General features: G+C 43.0%; 1 protein-coding gene across 1 annotated transcript in view; it reads right to left on the reverse strand.

Moving 5' to 3' along the window:
* Positions 1–15,898, reverse strand: part of LOC139538699 (cyclic AMP receptor-like protein A) — a 109,501-nt gene extending 93,603 nt beyond the window's left edge. Inside the window, exons 1-2 of the mRNA XM_071341067.1 lie at positions 15,710–15,898; positions 79–131 (exon numbers count right to left, since the gene is read on the reverse strand). Coding sequence (XP_071197168.1) covers positions 79–131; positions 15,710–15,793 — 137 coding nt within the window. The 5' untranslated portion in view covers positions 15,794–15,898. The remainder of the gene's footprint in view (positions 1–78; positions 132–15,709) is intronic.
* Between the last annotated feature and the right edge of the window lie 5,477 nt (positions 15,899–21,375).

Here is a 21,375-nt window from a genome sequence, read left to right on the forward strand (position 1 = left end):
TCAATCAGTTTAGTATCTTAATTAAATCTCTTTGATTAATTGGGTAATAATGTAAAAGGTGGTTGAACTAATACTCACCATCCTATCAGTGAGAAGGTGCCTGTGGCTCGCTTCACTGTGAGAATCACCACCTGTGGAGGGGAACACAACATTTGATATGGCTTTATTTACCATCCTGTTTCAGGTGGCATTTTTTTAACCTGGTATTTACTACAATTAGCCTATGTGTTAATAGGAAGTCGAAAAACTAAGACAAATTAGTGGGTGCAGTTCCTCTTTAACAGAAAATCACATTCTGGTGTAAAAACCATGAAAATTAAAAACAAAAAACAATGTTTTAAGTGAGAAGTAGGCATTGGTCTGAAGCCGAAAAAGAAAGCAAATTCACACCAGCACCACAATGCCTATTCCACCAATGCTCTACCAAGAATTTCCAGCACACAGCTTTGACCTACCACAATAGCTATGTTGGTATTGTACTTCAAACTATCTGTAGGCAGGTTGCTTAGCATTCAAAACCTTTTCAAACAGCCTAATTCATACTCTTCGGAGGGATAATGGACTTCTATTAAAAATATGTATATCATTTGGCTGTATTATTTTTAGATATTGTATATGCCTATTGTATATGTGTATTATAGTCGCGTCACCATCTTTAGAGCAAAAAGAAGTACAAGTACAAACATAACTTTAAAAGATACACTATGCATACATCGCTCCGCCTTTTCCTGGTTGCTAAAATTCAAATAGTTTGCCAAATTTCAGTTTATGTGACAAACAATTAAGTATAGTGTAGAGCAGTGGTTCCCAAACTGTATAGTCCCATACCCCTTCAAACATTCAACCTCCAACTGCGTACCCCCTCTAGCACCAGGGTCAGCGCACTCTAAATTGTTGTTTTTTGACATCATTGTAAGCCTGCCACACACACACACACACTATACAATACATTTATTAAACATAAGAATGAGTGTGAGTTATTGTCACAACCCGGCTCGTGGGAAGTGACAAAGAGCTCTTATAGGACTAGGGCACAAATAATAATATAACAATAAATCAACAATTTTGCTCTTTATTTAGCCATATTACGTGTAAAACTTTATTTGTTCATAAAAAATTGTGAATAACTCACCACAGGTTAATGAGAAAGATGTACTTGAAAGGATACACATAACTCTGCAATGTTGGGGGTTATTGGAGAGAGTCTCAGTCTTAAATCATTTTCCACACACAGACTGTGCCTGTATTTAGTTTTCATGCTAGTGAGGGCCGAGAATCCACACTCACATAGGTACGTGGTTGCAAAAGGCATCAGTGTCTTAACAGCGCAATTTGCCAAGACAGAATACTCTGAGCGTAGCCCTATCCAGAAATCTGGCAGTGACTTATGATTAAATTCCATTTTCACAGAACCGCTTGTTGCAATTTCAATGAGGCTCTCTTGTTCAGATATCGGTAAGTGGATTGGAGGCAGGTCATGAAAGGGATAACGAATCCAGTTGTTTGTGTCATCCGTTTTGGGAAAGTACCTGCGTAATTGCGCACAACTCACTCAGGAGCTTTGCTATATCACACTTGACATTGTCCGTAAGCTTGTGTTCATTTGCACACAAAAAATCATACAATGATGGAAAGACCTGTGTGTTGTCCTTGTTAATACAGACAGAAAAGAGCTCCAACTTCTTATCCATAGCCTCAATTTTGTCCCGCACATTGAATATAGTTGCGGCGAGTCCCTGTAATCCTAGACTCAGATCATTCATGCGAGAAAAAACATCACCCAGTTAGGCCAGAAACTCGTCATCATGCAAGCAGTCAGACAAGTGAAAATGATGGTCAGTAAAGAAAACTTTAAGCTAATCTCTCAATTAAAAAAAACATGTCAATACTTTGCCCCTTGATAACCAGCGCACTTCTGATTGTTGTAAAAGCATTACATGGTTGCTGCCCATATCATCGCATAGTGCAGAAAATACACGAGAGTTCAGGGGCCTTGCTTTAACAAAGTTAACCATTTTCACTGTAATGTCCAAAACGTCTTTCAAGCTGTCAGGCATTCCCTTGGCAGCAAGAGCCTCTCGGTGGATGCTGCAGTGTACACAAGTGGCATCGGGAACAACTGCTTGCACATGCGTTACCACTCCACTATGTCTTCCTGTCATGGCTTTTGCACCATCAGTACAGATACCAACACATCCATTTGATGTCACAAAGCTGTCCAGTACTTTAAAAATATCCTCTCCTGTTGTCCTGGTTTCCAGTGGTTTGCAGAAGAGGATGTCTTCCTTAATTGACCCCCCATAAATGTAACGGACAGATACCAGGAGCTGTGCCAGGCCCGCCACGTGTGTTGACTCATCCAGCTGTAACGCATATAATTCATTGCCTTGTATGCGAAGCAGTAATTGTTTCAAAACATCTCCTGCCATGTCACTGATGCGTCGTGAAACAGTAGGGTTTGATGATGGCATTATCTGTTCGTTTTTTGGCCCTTTTCCTCCAGCATTGTCCCAGCCATATCCACGGCAGCAGGAAGAATTAAGTCATCCACAATGGTATGGGGCTTGCCTGTCCTAGCCACTCGGTAGCTCAACATATAAGACGCTTCTAGACCCTGTTGATTTTATACATGTCTTACTACTCGAAAGTCGTCTTAATTCTCGCTCAAAAAACTCCCGTGCTTTTCCGGGTAAGGAGGCAGTAGCTCTTCGGGTGCATCAGATTCACAACTGTCTGTGTCCATGCTAGCTGGGCTAACAACAAACGTAGAATTACTGATGCTAGCACTGGATGTGCTCGTGGAAGCAGAACAACTTGTGTCGTCGACAGGTGCAGGTGTAGTACTGCTGGTAGTAGCAGTACTACCAGTAGAACTGGTATGTGTCTCGATGGACGCAGGCCTTACTTTTTTTAACCATTTATCAATTTTCGAGCAAACAGAATGAGCAGCAGCTACATTTGGCTGCAGACGGACCGTTAATGGAATTCCCGCGAGAGATTAACGGTTACTGTGATTGGATGTTAATTATTTGACATTGTGTTGTTATTTCGCTGAACACTAGATGGTTTAATTACATTTTTGGCAGTGAAACGAGGCTACTCAGGTGAGAAAAAAACTCACCCAACTGTATAGCCCCGTTGGAAAATACAAAATTGGACTGTTTGAAAATGTGAAGAAAAAACAATACAAATAAATATATACAGTGGGGAGAACAAGTATTTGATACACTGCCGATTTTGCAGGTTTTCCTACTTACAAAGCATGTAGAGGTCTGTAATTTTTATCATAGGTACACTTCAACTGTGAGAGACGGAATCTAAAACAAAAATCCAGAAAATCACATTGTATGATTTTTAAGTAATTAATTTGCATTTTATTGCATGACATAAGTATTTGATACATCAGAAAAGCAGAACTTAATATTTGGTACAGAAACCTTTGTTTGCAATTACAGAGATCATACGTTTCCTGTAGTTCTTTACCAGGTTTGCACACACTGCAGCAGGGATTTTGGCCCACTCCTCCATACAGACCTTCTCCAGATCCTTCAGGTTTCGGGGCTGTCGCTGGGCAATACGGACTTTCAGCTCCCTCCAAAGATTTTCTATTGGGTTCAGGTCTGGAGACTGGCTAGGCCACTCCAGGACCTTGAGATGCTTCTTACGGAGCCACTCCTTAGTTGCCCTGGCTGTGTGTTTCGGGTCGTTGTCATGCTGGAAGACCCAGCCACGACCCATCTTCAATGCTCTTACTGAGGGAAGGAGGTTGTTGGCCAAGATCTCGCGATACATGGCCCCATCCATCCTCCCCTCAATACGGTGCAGTCGTCCTGTCCCCTTTGCAGAAAAGCATCCCCAAAGAATGATGTTTCCACCTCCATGCTTCACGGTTGGGATGGTGTTCTTGGGGTTGTACTCATCCTTCTTCTTCCTCCAAACACGGTGAGTGGAGTTTAGACCAAAAAGCTCTATTTTTGTCTCATCAGACCACATGACCTTCTCCCATTCCTCCTCTGGATCATTCAGATGGTCATTGGCAAACTTCAGACGGGCCTGGACATGCGCTGGCTTGAGCAAGGGGACCTCGCGTACGCTGCAGGATTTTAATCCATGACGGCGTAGTGTGTTACTAATGGTTTTCTTTGAGACTGTGGTCCCATCTCTCTTCAGGTCATTGACCAGGTCCTGCCGTGTAGTTATGGGCTGATCCCTCACCTTCCTCATGATCATTGATGCCCCACGAGGTGAGATCTTGCATGGAGCCCCAGACCGAGGGTGATTGACCGTCATCTTGAACTTCTTCCATTTTCTAATAATTGCGCCAACAATTGTTGCCTTCTCACCAAGCTGCTTGCCTATTGTCCTGTAGCCCATCCCAGCCTTGTGCAGGTCTACAATTTTATCCCTGATGTCCTTACACAGCTCTCTGGTCTTGGCCATTGTGGAGAGGTTGGAGTCTGTTTGATTGAGTGTGTGGACAGGTGTCTTTTATACAGGTAACGAGTTCAAACAGGTGCAGTTAATACAGGTAATGAGTGGAGAACAGGAGGGCTTCTTAAAGAAAAACTAACAGGTCTGTGAGAGCCGGAATTCTTACTGGTTGGTAGGTGATCAAATACTTATGTCATGCAATAAAATGCAAATGAATTACTTAAAAATCATACAATGTGATTTTCTGGATATTTGTTTTAGATTCCGTCTCTCGCAGTTGAAGTGTACCTATGATAAAAATTACAGACCTCTACATGCTTTGTAAGTAGGAAAACCTGCAAAATCGGCAGTGTATCATGCAATAGCCGGAATTCTCCCCACTGTAGATTATTTTTCAATGTGAATCACATTTTTATTTAGCGTACCCTCGACGGCATTGCCATATGCATACCCTAGTTTGGGAATACCTGGTGTAGAGAATAATCTAAACCACTGTGAAATATATTTTCCATAATCAAAAATATTGTATTTTCAGCTGTTTGAAGCTGGTGTTCAAAAACTAAAAGTAAAAGACACAAAAAATGAAACTTAAGGGAAGCATAGAAATAGCCGACAGAACAGATCTACTGCTTCTTAAGACTTGCTTTCAATGAGATTGACTGATCTATAACACACATGTGAATTTGGTCAGGACGCCCAGAAAGTGACATATGGCAACTTTAAGATACATTTTGTTTTGACAGAGGTAATTTTAACTGTCCATTGATCAGCACAGCAATTGATAAAACAGGACCATGTTCGAAACACAAGTGGTTCTGAGCTTATGTCAATATTACACAGGTAAGCTAACAGTTACAGAAATCAGGAATGAAGACAGGCTCTATCTATCTAAGCTACTGTGTCCAACAGCTACTGTGTCCTGTTGTTTTGCTGGGTACCTACTGACCAAAAAAGAATTATTATGATTATTATTTTTCAATTACATGTATTGCTAAAATAAAGGTTTAAGGAAATACATGCATGCACCACATTACTACAAGACAAAACAACTCAACCAAGCCTGATGGACTTGTAAGTATAAAAGCAAAGCTTGCTTTCATGACATTTTTGACAAAGCATGAAAAGGTTGACAAAGCATGAAAAGGTTGCGTAACAGGATAATGTCTTACTGTGGTGTGTGAAGAATCCAATAATTTACCTTGTATACGGTACAAATCACATTATTTTGGAAGCACCTCCTCTAAGGGCATGAATTAGGCTGTTTGAAAATGTTTTGAATGCTAAGCAACCTGCCTACACATAGTTTGAAGTACAATACCAACATAGCTATTATAGTAGGTCAAAGCTGTGTGCTGGAAATTCTTGGTGGAGTGTTGGTGGAATAGGCATTGTGGAGCTCATGTGAATTTCCTTTATTTTTAATATCAACTGAAATATTGCATTTACATAAGTATTCAGACCCTTTACTCAGTACTTTGTTGAAGCACCTTTGGCAGCGATTACAGCCTCAAGTCTTCTTGGGTATGATGCTACAAGCTTGGCACACGCGTATTTGTGGAGTTTCTCCCATTCTTCTCTGCAGATCCTCTCAAGCTCTGTCAGGTTGGATGGGGAGCGTCGCTGCACAGCTATTTTCAGGTCTCTCCAGAGATGTTTGATTGCATTCAATTCTGGGCTCTAGCTGGGCCACTCAAGGACATTCAGAGACTTGCCCCGAAGCCACTCCTGCGTTGCCTTGGCTGTGTGCTTAGGGTCGTTCCCCTGTTGGAAGGTCAACCTTCGCCCCAGTCTGAGGTCCTGATCGCTCTGGAGCAGGTTTTCCTCAAGGATCCGTCTGTACTGTTGCTCCATTTATCTTTCCCTCGATCCTAACTAGTCTCACGGTCCCAGGATTCACAAGATTCTCTGGTCTGATGAAACCAAAGATTGAGCTCTTTGGCCATAATGCCAAACGCCACGTCTGGCGGAAACCTGGCACCATCCCTACGGTGAAGCATGGTGGTGGCAGCATCATGTTTTTCAGCGGCATCCTTTAGGTGCCTTTTGGCAAACTCCAAGCGGGTTGTCAAGTCCACAGAGTAACTCTGGAGCTCTGTTTGGGTGACCATCGGGTTCTTGGTCACCTCCCTGACCAAGACCCTTCTCCCCCGATTGCTCAGTTTGGCCGGGCGGCCAGCTCTAGGAAGAGTCTTGGTGGTTCCAAACTTCTTCAATTTAAGAATGATGGAGGCCACTGTGTTCTTGGGGACCATCAATGCTGCATAAATATTTTGGTTCCCTTCCCCAGACCTGTGCCTTGACACAATCCGGTCTCGGAGCCCTATGGATAATTCCGTAGACCTCATTGCTTGGTTTTTGCTCTGACATGCACTGTCAACTGTGAGACCTTATATAGACAGGTGTGTGCCTTTCCAAATCATGTCCAATCAATTGAATTTACCACAGGTGGACTCCAATCAAGTTGTAGAAACATCTCAAGTATGATCAATGGAAACAGGATGCACCTGAGCTCAATTTGAGACTCATAGGAAAGGGTCTGAATAATTATGTAAATAAGGTCTGTTTTTTGCAAACACATTTGCAAAAATTTCTAAAAACCAGTTTTTGCTTTGTGATTATGGGGTATTGTGTGTAGATGGATGAAATATACCATTTCATAAATTTTAGAAAAAGTCTGCAATGTAACAAAATGTGGAAAAGGGGAAGGGGTCTGAATACTTTCCAAATGCACTGTATATCCATAAAATTGATGCCAGCTGACTCATGATTTCGACTGGCTGAGAATAGCTGCCTGCCTGTCTGTCTCGTCCTGATACAACACATTCATTACTATGGGACAGCTGGAGGTCCAATTTGAGCTCCTAAAATCACACTTTAAAAAATTATAAATAAAAAATGGATGTTCTTAGTCCACATTAATGCTTAAACCACATCAGGAGACCACTTTGAGGTCTGGGAATAATCTAAGAAATGTCTATTTTTGGGTGTAGTTATTCTTTACAGTAATTCAAGTGTGCACCTGCCAGAGACCATTGTATGGTTAGCAATATTTATGTAGCGCTCATGTGATTGCAGAGTTTGCAAAACAAATGGCTACTGAATAGACACATAATCATGAGGCATAGGGGAAAGCTTTTCCATCTCTACCAGAAGGTTAGGATTAGAATCATTGCTAAGGGCTAAAGTGTAGACATACGCACACAAACAACAGAGAGATAAGGATCAACCTAGAGGAAACCTGTTTTACATTAGGATGCATGTACCTGTCACTCTGTGACGGCATGCATGGTTTTATAACCTAGGGGCTTTGTAGGACTATGTACTTTGGCTTGCATCCAAACTATAAACATGAGAGAGAAAGAGAAAGGAGAGAGAGAAAGAGAGACAGACAGACAGACACATGCACACAAACAGAGAAGGGGACAAACAGAGACAGAGAGAGCGGGAAAGAGAGACAGATACAAAGAGAGAGTTGAGAATGTGAAGCATGCATAACCGCTAAATAGCACCCTCGAGCGTCTTGAGGGGCCCTCCATTCGGGGCTGAGAGAATCATAGAATAAACACCACAAAGACACACACACGCACTGCAGTCGGCAGAACAGGGCTGCTGTGAGTGACCTTCCACAGTGACAGTGTTGCCCATGGGAGAGATAGGCACAGGGAACTCAACCTGATTAATAATAAAGACCAGGGCCTGGATTCCCAAAAGCATTTTAAGCCTAAATTCACCGTTATATCCCAGAGCTGTCTCCAAAAACAATCGTTACTAAAGTTGCACTTAAAGACCCTTGTTATTTACCTCAGACCAATCGTAGAACAGCTAAGTTAGATGCTTTTTGCGTTACTTTATACACAGATCTCCACTAAACAAAGAATCAAGAAGTTTATCTGTCTCCCTGTGACCGCCGAGAACTCCAGAACCAAGTTGACTTCAAATACAAAGTAACCAATGTCTTTGCAATTGTTACAAACCCAGGATAAAAAAATGCTTCAAATGAAAATTGAGATGACTGCATTAAAAGAAAAATACAGTATAGGCTACATCCCTTTATACATGCATACTACATGACCAAAAGTATCTGGACAACTGCTCGTCAAACATCTCATTCCAAAATGATGGGCATTTATATGGAGTTGGTCCCCCCTTTGCTGCTAAAACAGCCTCCACTCTTCTGGGAAGGCTTCCACTAGATGTTGGAACATTGCTGCTGGGATTTGCTTCCATTCAGCCACAAGAGCATTTGGGATGTCGGGCACTGATGTTGGGCGATTAGACCTGGCTCGCAGTCGGCGTTCCAATTCATCCCAAAGGTGTTCGATGGGGTTGAGGTCAGGGCTCTGTGCAGGCCAGTCAAGTTCTTCCACACCGATCTTGACAACCCATTTCTGTATGGACCTCGTTTAGTGCACAGTCATTGTCATGCTGAAACAGGGTAGGGCCTTCCACAAACTGTTGCCACAAAGTTGGAAGCACAGAATAGTCTAGAATGTCATTGTGTGCTGTAGCGTTAACATTTCCCTTCATTGGAACTAAGGAGACTAGCCCAAACAATGAAAAACAGCCACTGAGACCATTCTTTCTCCTCCAACAAACTCTACAGTTGGCACTATGCATTGGGGAAGGTAGCGTTCTCCTGGTATCCGCCAAACCCAGATTCATCAGTCGGACTGACAGATGGTGGAGCGTGATTCATCACTTCCACTGCTCCAGAGTCCAATGGCAGCGAGCTTTACACCACTCCAGCCGACGCTTGGCATTGTGCATAGGGATCTTAGGCTTGTGTGCGACAGCTCGGCCCCGAAAACCCATTTCATTTAACTCCCGACTAACAGTTCTTGTACTAACGTTGCTTCCAGAGGCAGTTTGGAACTTGGCGGGGGGGTGTTGCAACCGAGGACAGACGATTTTTACACAACACGCTCTTCAAGCCCTCGGTGGTCCCGTTCGGTGAGCTTGTGTGGCCTACCACTTTGCGGCTGAGCCGTTGTTCCCCCTAGACGTTTCCACTTCACAATAACAGCACTTACAGTTGACCGGGGCAACTCTAGCAGGGCAGACATTTGACAAACTGATTTGTTGGAAAGGTGGCATCCAAGGACAGTGCCACATTGAAAATTACTGCGCTCTTCAGTAAGGCAATTCTACGGCCAATGTTTGTCTATGGAGATTGCATGGCTTGGTGCTCGATAAATTACACCTGTCAGCAACGGTGTGGCTGAAATAGCCAAATCCACAAATTTCAAGGGGTGTCCACATACTTTTGTATATATACTATTTCAATCACATTGAAATAAATTTCATGATAATTAAATGTAGTTATATTTTAGTAATTGTAGGCTACCGTCTGAAAATGTTGCCTCAATATATTTCATGATGTGTAACAACAAGTGCGCAATGATGTGCCAAATCTTGATTGAGTGCATTTTTATAGGTTAATTATAGGGCAATGCTTATAACTATTAGAATAAGCTGCCTCGATATTTGCAGCCATAGGAGATAATATCTCTCTAGAAGCTGATCCGTCGTCAGTATTGTGGAATAATTTGAATGTTAAGGTAAGATTTTATGGGAGAAAGCTGATCTGAGAGCAGCGTTGCTTTTCTTTCGATCCTATCAGTATCGACACGTCGTGACGCTCTTAGCAAATGTTCTCCCAGCTTAGTGTTTTGTGAAAGGCATGTTACATCTTCGGCCGTTGTTGAAACGATGCATCATTAAAACACTCGTAAGCCTAAATTCCATCGCTATCAGGAAACTGGGACGCTAGATTTCAATCACACCCACCACTGCAATGTTTACACTGTGTCTTTGTTTACAAACTAGTAACCACACACACACACACTTCTTATCCTACCAAGACTGTAGTTTTTTCAGTTTCACAAGATTTTGTTTGACCATGGGATAAAGGCCTACTGTAAAAACTAACACGGGATCAATTAATTTGCGCACCTAATGGCCATATTTACATAATACAGTGCCTTGCAAAAGTATTCATCTCCCTTGGCGTTTTTCCTATTTTGTTGCATTACAACCCGTAATTTAAATTGATTTTTATTTGGATTTCAAGTAATGGACAAACACAAAATAGTCCAAATTGGTGAAATGAAAAAACTTGTTTCAGGAATTTTGGGTGGGGGGGGAAAGTGGTGCGTGCATATGTATTCACCCCCTTTGCTATGAAGCCCCTAAATAAGCCCCTAAACAACCAATTACCTTCAGAAGTCACATAATTAGTTAAAGTCCACCTGTGTGCAATCTAAGTGTCACATGACCTGTCACATGATCTCAGTATACAGTTGAAGTTTACATACACCTTAGCCAAATACATTTAAATTAAGTTTCTTAGGTTCCCTGTCTTAGGTCAGTTAGGATCGCCACTTTATTTTAAGAATGTGAAATGTCAGAATAATAGTTGGGAGACTATTATTTCAGCTTTTATTTCTTTGATCACATTCCCAGTGGGTCAGAAGTTTATATACACTCAATAAGTATTTGGTAGCATTGCCTTTCAATTGTTTAACTTGGGTCAAACGTTTCAGGTAGCCTTCCACAAGCTTCCCACAATAAGTTGTGTGAATTTTGGCCTATTCCTCCTGACAGAGTTGCTGTAACTGAGTCAGGTTTGTAGGCTTGTGTCCCTGCTCGCACACGCTTTTTCAGTATTGCCCACAGATTTTCTATGGGATTGAGTTCAGGACTTTGTGATGGCCACTCCAATACCTTGACTTTGTTGTCCTTAAGCCATTTTGCCACAACTTTGGAAGTATGCTTGGTGTCATTGTCCATTTGGAAGACCCATTTGCGACCAAGCTTTAACTTCCTGACTGATGTCTTGAGATGTTGCTTCAATATATCCACATAATTTTCCTGCCTCATGATGCCATCTATTTTGTGAAGTGCACCAGTCCCTCCTGCAGCAAAGCACCCCCACAACATGATGCTGCCACCCCCGTGCTTCACAATTGGGATGGGGTTCTTCGGCTTGCAAGCCTCCCCCTTTTTCCTCCAAACATAATGATGGTCATTATGGCCAAACAGTTATATTTTTGTTTCATCAGGCCAGTGGACATTTCTTCAAAAAGTACAATCTTTGTCCCCATGTGCAGTTGCAAACCAGTCTGGCTTTTTTATGGCGGTTTTGGAGCAGTGGCTTTTTCCTTGCTGAGTGGCCTTTCAGGTTATGTCAATATAGGACTCGTTTCACTGTGGATATAGATACTTTTGTACCCGTTTCCTCCAGCATCTTCACAAGGTCCTTTGCTGTTGTGCTGGGATTGAATTGCACTTTTCGCACCAAAGTACGTTCATCTCTAGGAGACAGAATGCGTCTCCTTCCTGAGCGGTATGACGGCTGTGTGGTCCCATAGTGTTTATACTTGCGTACTATTGTTTGTACAGATGAACGTGGTACCTTCAGGCGTTTGGAAATTGCTCCAAAGGGTGAACCAGACTTGTGAAGGTCTACGATTTCTTTTCTGAGGTCTTGGCTAATTTCTTTTGACTTTCCCATGATGTCAAACAAAGAGGCACTGAGTTTGAAGATAGGCCTTGAAATACATCCATAGGTACACTTCCAATTGACTCAAATGATGTCAATTAGCCTATCAGAAGCTTCTAAAGCCATTTCATAATTTTCTGGAATTTTCCAAGCTGTTTAAAGGCAAAGTCAACTTAGTGTATGTAAACTTCTGACCCACTGGAATTGTGATACAGTGAATTATAAGTGAAATAATATGTCTGTAAACAATTGTTGGAAAAATTACTTGTGTCATGCACAAAGTAGATGTCCTAACAAACTTGCCAAAACTATAGTTTGTTAACAAGAAATGTGTGGAGTGGTTGAAAAATTTGTTTTAATGACTCCAACCTAAGTGTATGTGAACTTCCGACTTCAACTGTATATATACACACCTGTTCTGAAAGGCCCCAGAGTCTGCAACACCACAAAGCAAGGGGCACCACCAAGCAAGCGGCACCATGAAGACCAAGGAGCTAGCCAAACAGGTCAGGGACAAAGTTGTGGAGAAGTACAGATCAGGGTTGGGTTATCAAAAATATCAGAAACTTTGAATATCCCACAGAGCACCACTAAATCCATTATTCTAAAATGGAAAGAATATGGCACCACAACAAACCTTCCAAGAGAGGGCCGCCCACTAAAACTCACAGACCAGGCAAGGAGGGCATTAATCAGAGGCAACAAAGAGACCAAAGATAACCCTGAAGGAGCTGCAAAGCTCCACAGCGGCGATTGGAGTATCTGTCCATAGGACCACTTTAAGCCGTATACTCCACAGAGCTGGGCTTTATGGAAGAGTGGCCAGAAAAAAAGCCATTGCTTAAAGAAAAAAATAAGCAAACATGTTTGGTGTTCGCCAAAAGGCATGTGGGAGACTCCCCAAACATATGGATGAGACTAAAATTGAGCTTTTTGGCATCAAGGAAAACGTTATGTCTGGCGCAAACCCAACACCTCGCATCCCCACAGTGAAGCATGGTGGTGGCAGGATCATGCTGTGGGAATGTCTTTCATCGGTAGGGACTGAGAAACTGGTCTGAATTGAAGGAATGATGGATGGCGCTACATACAGGGAAATTCTTGAGGGAAACCTGTTTCAGTCTTCCAGAGATTTGAGACTGGGATGGAGGTTCACCTTCCAGCAGGACAATGACCCTAAGCATAATGCTCAAGCAACACTCGAGTGGTTCAAGGGGAAACATTTACATGTCTTGGAATGGCCTAGTCAAAGCCCAGAACTCAATCCAATTGAGAATCTGTGGTATGACTTAAAGATTGCTGTACACCATCCAACCCATCCAACTTGAAGGAGCTGGAGCAGTTTTGCCTTGAAGAATGGCTAGACATACCCCAAGAGACTTGCAGCTGTAATTGTTGCAAAAGGTGGCTCTACAAAGTATTGACTTTGGGGGGTGAATAGTTATACACGCTCAAGTTTTGTTTTTTTGTCGTATTTCTTGTTTGTTTCACAATAAAAAATATTTTGCATCTTCAAAGTGGTAGGCATGTTGTGTAAATCAAATTATACAAACCCCCCAAAAAGTATATTTTAATTCCAGGTTGTAAGGCCCCAAATAGGAAAAATGCCAAGGGGGTGAATACTTTCACAAGCCACTGTATGTTTGCATCTGTGCAAAATGTGTATCAGGGTTGGGGTTGATTCTATTTTGATTCAGTAAATTCAGGAAGTGATTCGAAATTCAAATTCAATAATCGAAAAATCAAATGCCCTATATATGGGTTAGCCTATTAGGCCTACTTTTCATCTGACAAAAGATCTGTTCATTCTGTGACAGATGTAGGTCTAGGCCTATTTGGTAACGGGGCATCTTTAACAAGGTTGGCTGATTAGGAAGACAGCTTCCGGTGTGAGATGGGAGCGATTGCATGTCTGCCAAACAGTGGTTTATTTGGGCTCATGGCTGGACAACATTACTGCAGCATTCCTGTGTAAAGTAGGCCACTGCACTGTCTGTCTGTCTACACCTGATGACAACTTGGAGCCGAGCCGGGTGGTTCATATGAGATACCGTTTAGATACAGACAATAAGAAGATGGACACACAGACAGACCATAGAAACACACGCACAAATCATAAAACATTGGATCAGATTGCAAAGCCATTACTCTATCGTTCATGTGTAAATTAGGTGATTGCTTTTTCTGTCTATATACACCCAATGACAACTTTGAGCCAGGTGTTTTGTGTGATATGCTGTTTCAATAGCCTACATACAAAGACAGACATTAAGACACACCTACAATTTTGGATCTGATTGCAATGCTTTCCAGCACTGCCCATACACATACACACTTGCAATTGCCCTGAGAATAGTGTGCCCAGTGTGTGTGTAGCATCAGTGCTCTGATACTGAGGAAGGTGACCACTGCTGATGTCATTCTGTACCATCAGAACACCATTATAAGAGAGACAGTGAGCACGGTCACACACAATAATTAAATTATTGTGGATAGTCAGGTTAATATAATAGTTAGTTTAAAAAGTTCACATGGTTTGCAAGAAGGATTTCCCTAATTATCCTGTTTTTACATGGATATATCTGAAATCAAGCTACTGATGGAACTTTTGATAAACGTGAAAACTAATTATAAGATGCATACTTCACTCCCGGGTAAAAGGCGTTGCATGTTCAATCTGTCATCTGCATTAGCCATGCAGCATTTACAGTGATGTGGTCTCTACAGAAGTCAGGGTATTCATACTTCTTGCGCTTTGTGGAAGCAGCGCATAACTGTTGTGAAGGAAGTTGTCAAGGAAGTGAGTTTGTGTTTATACAGAAACTTATGCCAACCAGTCATGTCAATGTGGAGCTTTACGGAGCCCTCCTTATTGTTACAAAATTTGAGCGTTACGGAGGTCATTTTGGCCCCTGCATGACTCCGGAGGCTCTGCAATTGCGTCACACCATCCATATGGCGTCTCCGACATTTTCAGATCAAGCATAAAATGGCTTTAAGAGGGAAGTTTGCGCTAACGTTACCCGGTGCTGGCACATGCGCAGATCAAATACACCACTGGAACGCGGAATAAGATGTCCATATAATTCAAAAGATTGCTCAGAAAACCAGGTGTTTTAATCGGCGTATTCTTACTTCGATTATGACCTTATGCCGATTAAGATAAGCAGAGTAAGGTGTTTACATGACTAATGTCATAATCAGTTTAATATCAAATTATTAGTGTGCATGTAAATGTACTTAGTAAGTAAGTAAGTAAGTAAGATACCAAACAAACACACACACACAGCACAGGGACGCTGAAACCAGTGAACACCAGCTATCACATATAAATCAGCTATAATAATGTTATGATGAGGAATTATGGTTGCCCAACATTTTCAACTGTCAAAAGAAAAAACAAAGCTTGCTACTCACTTGTCATAACTCAGTCAGTCAAAGGAACTGACAACACCAATGCCACACTTGGCCAGCATACACAAATTGTTAGCCAGCATGATATTAGCTAACCAACCAACTAACGTTACCTACAGTATGGCACCCATTTTAATACCAGTCGGTCACTAACTAGCCGACTTTCCAGATAAGTAACAAATTAATTACTTAAAGCTGCCAGCACTAGTCACGTGTATTATTGGTAAACACAGACAGTTAGAATAAACGATGGATCTGTCAACAAAAATGCAACAGTTAGCATGCTAGCTAGCTAGATAACTGGTTATCTCCCCATGCCCATTGTATATTGTTGTTAGCTAGGTACTGTACGAAGCTACTTACACATCGATAGTCGTCAGAATCTGTTTTAAAGAAAATACAGCGTCTACTGTCGTTATTTAATGGAATAATATTTTTACTATCCATTTCTTTTTACAATTTGCTAGCAATGTTTTGATGTTTGGACGTCGCTACACATCATGTGAAATTTGATGACATCAACTTCCTAGCTAGCTACAGTGCACGGATAAGGACAAACAGAATGGACGCTGCAAACGCAGAGTGATCTTCTTCTTTGGTATTATGTCGTTCGAACATTTTGTTTGTTCATGCCGCCACCTACTGTGCGGTAGTGTGTGGTCGACACGTCACATTTGGACATTTTTGTGATACAAAAATAAAAGGAAGGGAGAAAAGGAAACAATTGTACCACTAAACCTACACCTATATACCACTATTTCATAAAAACGTAAATTCACCACCCCATTCCACTACCTTGACCCTAACTGATTAACCAACAGTGCAGTTCAAGAAGAGTTAAGAAAATATTTACCAAATAAACTAAAGTAAAAAGTAATAAAAAATAACACAATAAAATAACAATAACGAGGCAGTATACAGGGGGTACCGGTACCGAGTCAGTGTGCGGGGGTACATGTTATTTGAGGTAATTTGTAAATGGAGGTAGGGGTGAAGTGACTATGCATAGATAATAAATAATGAGTAGCAGCAGTGTACAAAACAAATGGCGAGGGATCAATGTAAATAGTCTGGTGGCCATTTGATTAATTGTTCAGCAGTCTTATGGCTTGTGGATAGAAGCTGTTAAGGAGCCTTTTGGTCCTAGACTTAGCACTCCGGTACCGCTCGCTGTGCGATAGCAGAGAAAACAGTCTATGACTTGGGTGACTGGAGTCTCTGACAATTTTATGGGCTTTCCTCTGACACCGCCTATTATATAGGTCCTGGATGGCAGGATGCTTGGCCCCCAGTGATGTACTGGGCCGTACGCACTACCCTCTGTAGCGCCTTACGCTCAGATCCCGAGCAGTTGCCATTCCAGGCAGTGAATCAACCAGTCAGGATGCTCTCGATGGTGCAGCTGTAGAACTTTTTGAGGATCTGGGGACCCATGCCAAATCTTTTCAGTCTCCCGAGGGGGAGACCCTCTTTGTCGTGCCCTCTTTATGACTGTCTTGGTGTGTTTGGACCATGATAGTTCGTTGGTGATGTGGACACCAAGGAACTTGAAACTCTCAACCCGCTCCACTATAGACCCGTCGATGTTAATGGGGGCCTGTTCGGCCCGCTTTTTCCTGTAGTCCACGATCAGCTCCTTTGTCTTGCTCACATTGAGGGAGAGGTTGTTGTCCTGGCACCACACTGCCAGTTCTAAAGACCTCCTCCCGATAGGCTGTCTCATCATTGTCAGTGATCAGGCCTACCACTGTTGTGTCACAAGCAAACTTAATGGCAACCATGGCAATGAGTGCTAAGAACTTAAACACATGTAATTTTATCTTTGAAACATTTAATTGAAATACTGTACAATTCCATTCATTCCTATGGATGACTACTCCTACTGAGGAGTGCCAATATGACTGACAGGTAGCTTCAAAGCCTCTCAATGACCAATACATAGCATCAGCAATCCAGGGTTTATACATAGTACTTTATTGGTATTGACCCTTGATATGAGGTTCTCTCTTCTGATGCAGACTGTAGCTAATCCTTTCACATTCAATTATACTTGTCAGTAAGATGTATGTCTATCTTCGTGCATGTGCAAGAGGTAAAGGCTGGTGGCCAGCCAGGCATATGGCAAAATCAAGAGTCACCCTCATTTGTTGTAAATATTGAGGTTGTAAATCTTGAATCAACTTATCTGGTTTTCTTATGCAAACTTCCTCCACACTTTCTCATTTTAAAATACAGTAAAACTGTATACTTTTCTTAAATGTACCATGCTATTCACCTAACTGGTTATTACCATGTAATTAACCTTGAAATTATTTCCTTGAAATGAATTCCTTCCTTGTCCCTTGAAATGCAAAACACCCTTCAAAGGGATAGGTGACAGAGAAGTGACCAAATGATGAGGAATCCAGAGGAAAGCAAAACCCACATGTTGCAACACTAATTAGAGAGATAGTAGGAGGAAGAATACTGTGGGGGGTGTGACTGCTGTAAAGGCACAGCATGTCTTCAGGTATTTGCCAATGGGTAAGAGGTGTTGCTCTCGGTATCTAGACTTAAACTGGTTCTGTTCTGTTCAATGCTATTGTGCTTCACCACAATGGAATCTGCTGTAGGGGTGAGACTCGGAAACAGAGTTGGTGCTGACCTCATGCCAAAGACATTTTCAGAAACCTGTAATGAAGATTCAGTCTTTCGATATGCAGCAGTCCTGTGTGTTTTTGTATGTGAGTATGTATGTATGTGGGTATGTGGTAAGTACAAGGTAATATTGTCCGTTTATGATTGATTTAGTTTTGTTATTTGTGTAATAAGGTCTGTGTTTGTGATAGGTGTCCCTTTGTATGTGTGTGTGTGTGTGTGTGTGTGTGTGTGTGTGTGTGTGTGTGTGTGTGTGTGTGTGTGTGTGTGTGTGTGTGTGTGTGTGTGTGTGTGTGTGTGTGTGTGTGTGTGTGTGTGTGTGCGTGCCTGCGTGCCTGTGCGCGTGCGTGTGTGTGTGTGTGAAATATGTGTAGAGAGGCCCATTGTTGCCACTAAGCCCCAGCTGCACCCATCACCAATGGTGGCTTCAGAGCTTCAGAGACTGTCACACCCTGGGAACGATGAGGCAACACTGACATGCCTCTGTCTCAGTTCCCTAGAGATGAGGTTACAATGGGACAAAACAGAAGAAATACACACACTACACAGACACCACGCACACACACCTACATTCCTCCTCGCCTCTCACTCAGTGACGCCTGCTCCCTAACACATTTGTAGCACACAATATTGAATATCCTATGACTGTAATGCTGTGTTATAACGTGAAGTGTATTTGCAATTTGCAATAAAAGCATGTTAGGTGTGGGACAATAAACGTAATGATCAAATTGATCAGTACGCTCGGAAAGTATTCAGACCCCTTGACTTTTTCCACATTTTGTTACGTTACAGCCTTATTCTAAAATGGATTAAATTATATTTATTCCTCATCAATCTACACACAATACCCCATAATGAGTAAGCGAAAACAGGTTTGTAGAAATTGCAGTGCATGTCAAAGCAAAAGCCTAAGCCATGAGGTCGAAGGAATTGTCTGTAGAGCCCCGAGACAGGATTGTGTTTAGCCACAGATCTGGGGAAGGGTACCAAAACATGTCTGCAGCATTGAAGGTCCCCAAGAACACAGTGGCCTCCATCATTCTTAAATGGAAGAAGTTTGGAACCACCAAGACTCTTCCTAGAGCTGGCCGTCCGGCCAAATTGAGCAATCGGGGGAGAAGGGCCTTGGTCATGGAGGTGACCAAGAACCCGATGGTCACTCTGACAGAACTCTAGAGTTCCTCTGTGGATATTGGAGAAAATTCCAAAAGGACAACCATCTCTGCAGCACTCCACCAATCAGGCCTTTACTGTAGAGTGTCCAGATGGAAGCCACTCCGGAGTAATAGGCACACGACAGCCAGCACCTAAAGACTCTCAGACTATAAGAAACAATATTCTCTGGTCTGATGAAACCAATATTTAACTCTTTGGCCTGAATCCCAAGCGTCATGTCTGGAGGAAACCAGGCGCACCATCCCTGCGGTGAAGCATGGTGGTGTGAGCATCATGATGTGGAGATGTTTTTCAGCGGCAGGGACTGGGAGACTAGTCAGGATTAAGGATTGAGGGTAGGAGCCCGGACTTGAACCCGATCAAACATCTCTGGAGAGACCTGAAAATAGCTGTCCAGAGCATCCGGCGACAGTACCCAGTCCAGAGCGTCTGGCGACAGTACCCAGTCCAGAGCGTCCGGCGACAGTACCCAGTCCAGAGCTTCCGGCGACAGTTCACAAACCAGAACCTCCAACGACGGGCCACAGTCCGGAACCTCCAACGACGGGCCACAGTCCGGAACCTCCAACGATGGGCCACAGTCCGGAACCTCCTACGACGGGCCACAGTCCGGAACCTCCAACGACGGGCCACAGTCCGGAACCTGCAACGACGGGCCACAGTCCGGAACCTCCAACGACGGGCCACAGTCCGAAACCTCCAATGACGGGCCACAGTCCGGCACCTCCAACGGCGGGCCACAGTCCGGAGCTTCCAGAGACGATCTCCAGTCCGGAGCCTCCAGCGACGATCTCCAGTCCGGAGCCTCCAGTGACGATCTCCAGTCCGGAGCCTCCAGCGACGATCCCCAGTCCGGAGCCTCCAGCGACGATCTCCAGTCCGGAGCCTCCAGCGACGATCCCCAGTCCGGAGCCTCCAGCGACGATCCCCAGTCCGGAGCCTCCAGCGACGATCCCCAGTCCGGCGCCTCCCGCGACGATCTCTAGTCCGGGCCTCCAGCGACGGTCCCCAGCCCGGGGTCTCCAGCGACGGTCTCCAGTCCAGAACATCCGGCGATGATCCACGCAGCGAGGGTCCCCAGCCCGGGGCCTACGGCGAGGATCCGCAGTCCAGAGCCTCCGACGATGATCCACGGGTCTGTGCTACAAGAGCGGATTCAGTGGAAAGAAGGGGGGCGGCGTCCAGAACCAGAGCCGTCACCGAGGTTAGATGCCCACGCAGACCCTCCCATATAGGTTTAGGTTTGCGGCCGGGAGTCAGCACCTTTGGGGGGGGGGGGGTACTGTCACGCCCTGACCTTAGTTATCTTTGTTTTCTTTATTATTTTGGTTAGGTCAGGGTGTGACGAGGGTGGTATGTGTGTTTTTAACTTGTCTAGGGGTTTTTGTATATCTATGGGGTTTTGGTATTGTCTAGGTAAATGTAGGTCTATGGTGGACTGAATTGGTTCCCAATCAGAGACAGCTGTTTATCGTTGTCTCTGATTGGGGATCCTATTTAGGTTGCCATTTTTCCATTTTGGTTTTGTGGGTTATTGTCTATATGTAGTTGCATGTCAGCACTTGTTAATATATAGCTTCACGTTCATTTTGTTATTTTGTTAGCTTGTTTAGTGTTTATTTCGTTAATTAAAAAAGTATGTATTCATATCACGCTGCGCCTTGGTCTCCTCACTACGACAAACGTGACAACTGGACCGTTTCTTTTATACTGTTTTTATATTAGAAAAACGTATTAGAAAGTCTTGTTGTGTTTTTGTGAGCCTGAAGTGTTTCCCTGTCAGCATTACTGTTCTCAGTTAATCCAGTACATTTACCAGCTGCAGGTTGTGACAGATCTTCCTATGGAAAATTGAATAGCATATCCAAGCAAATTATATCCATGTTGAAACACTATCATTTCAGATAAGTGGACATGTATGTCGAAGGATAATAACATGAGTTTTGGATACATACAAAGCCATGCCATGAACCCAGAGTCATATACAGTTTACTGCACACATATCTCTCTGCATGATGCGCTCTCCAATCAATGTACCTCTATATGTCTTTTACCACCACAACACCACCAGCTATCTCACCCATGACAACCTGAGTTATAGTTCATAATACTTCCATTGATAAATAACTTACAACTGTCAAGTTTTCAAAGTCCAAGTGCTTTCGTGATAAAGTAAAGGTGCTTTCAGTAATAAGAAACTGGATTGTTGTCTA

Source organism: Salvelinus alpinus, chromosome 14 (assembly GCF_045679555.1).
Source record: "Salvelinus alpinus chromosome 14, SLU_Salpinus.1, whole genome shotgun sequence".
Lineage (NCBI taxonomy): Eukaryota > Metazoa > Chordata > Actinopteri > Salmoniformes > Salmonidae > Salvelinus > Salvelinus alpinus.